The sequence below is a fragment of the Erigeron canadensis genome, chromosome 5 (genome assembly GCF_010389155.1).
Source record: "Erigeron canadensis isolate Cc75 chromosome 5, C_canadensis_v1, whole genome shotgun sequence".
Taxonomy (NCBI): Eukaryota; Viridiplantae; Streptophyta; class Magnoliopsida; order Asterales; family Asteraceae; genus Erigeron; species Erigeron canadensis.
In genome coordinates, this window is record NC_057765.1 from 4,551,937 (window position 1) to 4,559,236 (window position 7,300).

Genomic DNA, 7,300 nt, shown 5'->3' on the forward strand with positions numbered 1-7,300 from the left:
GTAAGAATCCAATATCAATGACTGAAGGAAGATCAAATAGATAACGGTGCAATTTAGTGTATGCATATAAGGAAACTCACACCGACACATTTTACTTAAACTCGTGTTTGGCTAAAAGCAGTCAATTACTCTATGTAGTTGATCAATAAGATGACAACAAAGAAACTTATAATACTATCACATGGAAGTATCCAACTCTTATTTAAATGATTTACATATTAATATTGATATTTAGTTGAGTTAGGTTGCAACAATTAAAACATTACCATTTACCAATAATAATGAATCACTTGAAAAAATAAATCATTAGATTTGAGGATACAATGGTCTTGTACATTCAATATACATTCTTTTGAACATCAAGTTTTATTAAAATTCTAATAATACGCCAAGAAGCCGGATATCTTAGGAAAAAGAACATCACCTTACAAAGTGTGAAATAATCCGCAGCTAGAATGACGACACTAGCAAGATGCTACGAAATACAACACTAAAATGACTCGCTTATAATCAAACTGACCTTAAACTAAATCATCAACAAATGAGTTGAACCGACACTAAATTCTTACACCTACAAACATGAACTGACCTCAATCAAAATCAAAATATATGAGAATGCAGAAGTCCAACAATTTTGAAGACATTGTAATTGGTACATTATGAGTTGCACAGGATACCAAGAGTAAGACAAATATAGTTCAGAAATGGAAACCATGGAGCCCTCTTGTATCAAAAAAAATTAAAAAAAAATTAAAAAAAAAAAAAAAAAAAGAGAGAGAGATACAAAAACAAACATTAATACTCATCTTCCCTTGTCACAAATAAAGCCAATGCAGTGTTTTACTATTTGATTTGTAATCTATGTAGCAAGAGTAGTACATTATCTTAAGAAAACAACAAAAGTCATATCAAGATTACATTTTTGTTTTATCTTTAATCTAATTCACCAATTATAATGCAAAATAGTTCTGACAGCTTAGTCCATGTAATTTAATTTCAAACTTTTCAGTCCAAGTAGTTTGATTTTAAACAATTTAGTCCCTGTAATATATACTTTGATACTACCTCTAATTTTCATACATAAGTTTAAAACAATTTATCTACACTAAACACTCTTTGCACTGGCCGATCAACATGTAAATCATGGAGATGTGTCACCGCCGAAGAAAGATTACCATCCAGTTTTGGTTCTCTGCTGGAATTTTGTATGTACGACGGTATGATTTTACGACTGAATTTTCTAGATCCACTATCGCTTTTGTGTACCATTTAACAAGGATAGCACAAAATTTGGGTATGTGTATCTTATTGGGGACATACAAAATGACGCAAAAGCCATCTTTTATATCAAGTTTTGGTTGAACGGTAACCTAATGTACTATTGGTACATAAACTTAATTGCGGGCAAAGATATATAATTTTTATTTTTCTTGTACTAAAAGTGTAAACATCTTAACTAACTACAACTGCATCAACATTGGTTCCTAATATTTCCCGCTATACAAACTTGTTACCATAATCAACAGTCATTTTTGTAGAAATTCAGTTGCGATAATCATACATCTACAAATATGAGTGTTTATCGATAATCATACATAACTATCTCAAATGTAGCATAACTAAATGTTACCCGGAAGAGAAATTCAAGTCCTCAATTGCATTGCATATGCAAGATTCAATTCCTTCATCGGTTTTCTGTTCACTTTCTTTAACTTTGGCTGACCCAACTTCCTCTAATTCTGCAATCAACATGCATTCCTGAAATCTAAAACAACTACAAAGATGGTCATTAGTTATACCCGCCACCTGCATGAATGAATAGATGACCGTGGGACCCACACAACGAAACCCTCTCCTTATGAGGTCTTTGCTAATCACGTCGGCTTTAGGGGTTTTCACAGGGATCTGTCGGGGGTATCGAAATCTACTAACGATGGGTTTATGGTTCACAAAGCTCCAGATGTATTTGTCGAATGATCCATATTCATCTATGACCTGACATTGGCAAAATCTGTAAAGAGTTAGGATACCCTTCACTAAAAAAGGACAACTTTGACTGCATATAGTACTAACCATAAAGCTGGTTGTACTAGTTTGACTGCATATAGTACAAACCATAAAGTTGGTTGTTGATATCCAAGGATGTTATCATAAGGGACCTCTTCAAAAAGCAAATGTACTATAAAGTAGTTCAATCTTTCGTGACATATTACCAAGATATATACATATATGCCTAACAACTCATCATGTCTTTTGGTGGGATCTTTAGCTAGGTGAGTGTTTTGATATGTTTTTCGGAACTGATTATTGCGATACACAGTTTCTATATTTGGATATACAAATTATAGGTCACACATCATATATCACATTATTTAAGTTCTGGATAATTAACTTCATTATAGCTGCAGCAAAAACTGATAATTTAACCTATGTTGATAGACTTCTAGTCTCATTTCATAAGATCTCTCTCTTTTCAAAAAAGGTTAACTTTGGTCAATTTACCCATTTCTATCTTAAACATATTTTGCCAAATGTCCGAACTACCAACTGATTATTACAACTTCAAAGTTCAAATATTCTCAACCGCTCTTGTTGTTACAGCTCATTTGGTTCTGATTAGTCAGTATCACAAAATCACTTAAAAAATGTAAATCGAAACGTCCCATACTTAGAATATAAGCAAAACCTCACACAAGACTTTAATTATATAAAGATTTCCCTTCTTCTATTTTTGCAAAAAGACCATCCATATGACTTAAGACAGTCATAAAGGAGTAACCTTAATTAGTTACTTCAGTAGGGGACACAGTTTTGACCACATAATCATCAATAATAGCAAGACTAATTGGTTATATTGATCTAATTTAGGCTCCACATATAATAATTTGATTATAGTAATGATCTTATTCTTGATGAGACTCATAGTGACCAAAAAGCTTAAAAACTAAACTAAAGTTAGCTCAATGAAATTAAGGCAACTGCAAGGACTAAATAATGAGTTTTGCCATTTCTTCACCAACTTACTAAATTGTTGCATATTATTGAAGATAAGCTTGCATGAATGAGGGTGACACTTCAAGAAATATAAAAAATGGGAAATGTAGGTCAACTTTATACAGAAAATACATATAAAATCATACAAGTTGAACAAATCTCAGGACCACTATTAATTTACATTTGCACCTACTCTACCGGAACTTAATCATTTCATTCATATATGTCATGTCATAAATAATATTAGTGATGGGAATAAGTAAGGGCCAACCCCCTTTCCAGGCTAGATGTCCTGAATCCAAAGCGGCATACATTTTGTGATGCACAATGTATAACTAGTTAAAACGGAAACCATCCCTTGTTTGGTAATTTCAGCTTTAGAAAAAGGATTTGGCCTAACTAAAGGGCTGAAGGTAATCCCATGTGGGTACTCTTAAACCCAACTAAGCTAAAATTCCTAGATCTGAAGTTGGAACTTAATACTGGAGATGAGTTAGGCACAAGATGAACAAATTTTAATTTCCTTTTTGGTTGAAACATAGTACGGCTGTAGTAATAATATTGTGTTCGGAATGATATAAACATATTAAATTCTATAGAAAGAAAGACAAAGAAGTATTCACGAGTCAGGCCCTTACTTAAAAGTTACCCATTACCCAACTCGCCGAGTTTGCCAACCAGTAAGAGTGTAGTTGAGTTTTAGAGGATCTACCTTAGATATTTGGCGAGCATTTTCGACTATGGCCCGCAGTTTAAGCTCTGAAAGCAAAGAGCTTGCAGCATTCCCGGGACCTACTAGTTTCTTCTCATTGAATTTCCCGACAACTATAGGATCAAAATCAGCAAAAACTTCCCTGCATTAATAACTTCTTCATGAGATCAACCACATTACAGAAAATGTCAAAGGGATTACAGGACAATAATGCAGTTACCTAAAAAGATGTCGTTTGTTGAGGATAGCAGGCCATGTAAGTTCCGATAACGCCCCCGAAAGCACAAGAAGCTCAAATAATTTTCTACATATTCAACAATTTGATGGAAACAACAACAACAATCATATAGTGCCCTTTTTAAGTAGCATATAAATACTCAAGATAACTGTGTATACATACTTGTCATCATGTACAGGAACCCCCCATTCTTCATCATGGAAAATGGCATAGGATTGATCTATTCCAGAGATGCAAATCAAACAGCATAAAAGATTAGAATAACATTTCTTATTACAAAAGCACAAGGGTAAGATTTATTGGACTAGTAAAGCCTAAATCATTGGACCAATGGAAAGGATCACAACACAAATCATGTTCAGGGATTTTAGACTTTTATTGTATTTCTGTCATAATGACGAAAAATGCAGTGAAAAATATACCAACTAAACACCCTATTAGACAATGTAGTATGTCATGCAAGTATATAACCTAGTCTATTCACTTTGTAAAAACGTTAAGATCGATGTAATTTGATCAAGAAGAGGTTTCTAAGGAAAAATCAAAATAGTAGCAGCAGAGTAACGATCGGGTTGAATTTGATTAATGTGAAAGATGAGATTAATTGCAATATTATACCTGAACTTGATGTTACCCAAGAACACCTTTTCTTGGAATGTAAATCATCAGGTGAAGCTTCCGAAGCACTATCAATAACGACCGGTTTTGGTTTTGAAGCCAACTGCCTCCTACCTCTAGTATAACTACCTGTTCTATAAATCCTACCAGTAGACGCCCGACTTTGAAATGAATCAGTAGATGCATCCGAAGAACATGACGCATTAAGTGAAACCTGTCTACGCAATATCGAAGGAACGCCCCTAGAACTAAAAGGAGGCGATGATACTGCAACCCCTCTATCTTTCCCCCCTATCATCCCCTCTTCTGGTGACATCTCAATCTTTTTCGACGCTTTTGACACAGGTTTTCTTCTACTTACTGGACTAAGAGACTTATTTCCCGTAAGCCCAAGAATCGATCTTGCTTCTGATTCTGTCACATTCATAGACTTAACCCCTGGAGCTCCAGACATCAAAAGTAAAACTAATCTTATTTAACCTTCTAACAACTAACCAAATTCGAAACCACCCGAATGCAGTTATCTAATCCCACTTCTAAAATTATCAAACTAAACCAAGTTTGAAACTTTTTTTTGTGGGCCTTAAAAATTTCTCATCTTCTCAACAAAAAACTTCATATAACAGCCTGGTCAAACATAAAAAGATACTCAAGATTTTGACCAAAAATCAATAAAGTTCATGACTTTTTACAGAGATCATCATAATTTTACAATTCAAACAACATGGGCATATTAGGAAAACCCCCAAAAATAAATAAAATTAAAAACCCAAATGAGGTAAGTTGAATTTATGTAAATACATACAGCTCTGATAGGATGCTTATATATGGAATTATTTAAATAATTAGCATTTAAAAAATATAAATTTCTATGACTCACAAAAACACACACACACTTTGAATGAGAGTGAAATGTGAAGTGACCTGTCTTTTTTGCTTATAAATATTAACATTTTTTTAGGTAAACAAAAACTGACATTAATTTATTTGGACTTTTTTTTTTATTTTCTTGAAAATGAAGATATATATACATAAAGAAATGAGGGCTTTGGATCCAATATTAAATGTACCTGATTTTGTATGTAAATGTAAATGTGAATGAAAGATGTGTTGCTTCTGAGAAGAGGAATGTGTGTGATTCTTGTCTCAGTCACTGTGTGTATGTGTGTGTTATAGAAGTGTGTGTTTTGAGAGTGAGAGAAGGAGTGAGCAACAAATTATGAGAGAGAGAAATATTACACCTTTTTGCCACTAGTTTTGCTTTCTTTTTATTCTAATTTTTTAAGCAATTTGAGTCCCTTTATTTTGAATAGAAAATAATGTAGGTCCTTATACTTTTATTGTCAAACTCAAACCTTCACGTTTTTGGTTGAAACTTCGCTTGAAAAGAAGATAGTTCATTCTCGTACTAGCATTGCTAGTTCAAATATTCATAGGTCCGACATCATCAAATAATTTTGAAGACACTCCCAAAAAGAACAATTCTAACCCTTTTTGGTTTTGGAAAATATCCTTTTTTTTTTAATAAAGATTACATTATAGTCATTTCTACTTTTGGTCTCATATGTCAACTTCATTAATCCTGTTATCTAGTTTGTAAGTTTCTTCTTAATTTTATTTTTTATTATGATCCTTATTGATTCAAATTTGTAGTTACTTGTGTGTGTTAATTGCATTATTGAAAAAAAAAAGTATCATATCATTTATTCCCTATTGTATTTCCATTCGTTATGATTATCTCGTATCAAACACCCCTAATGTAATACATATGCTTGCACTCGAAACCCCCCCCCCCCTTAACCATCCCCCACCCTCGCACTTTCTCTCTACACCCTAAACTAACCTCCAATGGTAATTTATTTGGTCCAACTTATTCAATATTGCAATATTGTTGTAAACTTGATACTCTACCTGATTAGTTGAGGTCAAATCAGAAGCTTGCACCATTGGGTTGTCATATTATGTCATCCAATTTCAGGCTACAACCCTAACTTTGATACCACTAATTACATTGTTTATCATAGGTCTGTTCAAAAACTAATTAGTGATAGAGGTTTACAATCCATGAGATTACATGTTCAAATTAACAATGTGTTCATGGTTTTGAATTCCCCGTAAAAGTGTAAGTTGACCAATTGGTTTGAACCTCACTTATTCATGAATGATTATTTTGGCAACTGTTCATTACGGGGATAGTTAACGCGAAACCTAATGCTATTTTGACTATCATTTGTCAAAGTTGTCTTTTTCAACAAGATGTGACGTTATTAGAAATGCAACCATTAAGTGTATACACATACTATTGAGGTTGACTTGTCCATGAAATAATGACACTCATCTCGTGATATAGTCAACCAAACATAGTTGTTTTTAATGATTTATTAACAAAGTCAGGGAATACTTGTGACTGCAATACTTGGTTTTGTTAATATTAGTAAGTCTAAATTTGAAGTTTATTATTAAAAAAGGAACCTCATAAGAAATGAATATTTTGGCTTACGCCGCGCTCGTGAGAAGTCAAGTTCCACGTACTAGTATTAACAAAATTAAATATTGCGGTCACAAGTATTCACCGACTTTACTAAATCATCTTTAAAAACGACTCATGTTTGGTTGACTCTATCACAAGATGAGTGTCCTCTTTTCATGGTCAAGTCAATCCCAATAGTACATGTACACACGTATGATTACATTTCCATTAGTATCACATCCTATTAAGTGAAAAAGACAACTTTGAC

General features: G+C 33.1%; 1 protein-coding gene across 1 annotated transcript; it reads right to left on the reverse strand.

Moving 5' to 3' along the window:
* Window positions 1–1,477: 1,477 nt before the first annotated feature.
* Window positions 1,478–5,795, reverse strand: LOC122600372 (probable GMP synthase [glutamine-hydrolyzing]). Its single transcript, XM_043773078.1, has 6 exons — window positions 5,633–5,795; window positions 4,563–5,189; window positions 4,107–4,164; window positions 3,927–4,010; window positions 3,707–3,848; window positions 1,478–1,995 (listed from the first exon to the last, which is right to left on the reverse strand). The coding sequence occupies exons 2-6, from the start codon at window positions 5,014–5,016 to the stop codon at window positions 1,627–1,629; spliced, it is 1,107 nt and encodes a 368-aa protein (XP_043629013.1). The 5' UTR covers window positions 5,017–5,189; window positions 5,633–5,795; the 3' UTR covers window positions 1,478–1,626.
* Between the last annotated feature and the right edge of the window lie 1,505 nt (window positions 5,796–7,300).

What these genes read in the sequence shown, in the direction of transcription:
- LOC122600372 (XM_043773078.1), bottom strand. Translation starts at nt 5,016, where the DNA reads ATGTCTGGAGCTCCAGGGGTTAAGTCTATGAATGTGACAGAATCAGAA. An exon ending in TTGGGTAACATCAAGTTCAG is followed by an intron (nt 4,165 to 4,562) that starts GTATAATATTGC and finishes TCTCTGGAATAG; the next exon opens with ATCAATCCTATGCCATTTTC. An exon ending in GTTCCTGTACATGATGACAA is followed by an intron (nt 4,011 to 4,106) that starts GTATGTATACAC and finishes TTGAATATGTAG; the next exon opens with AAAATTATTTGAGCTTCTTG.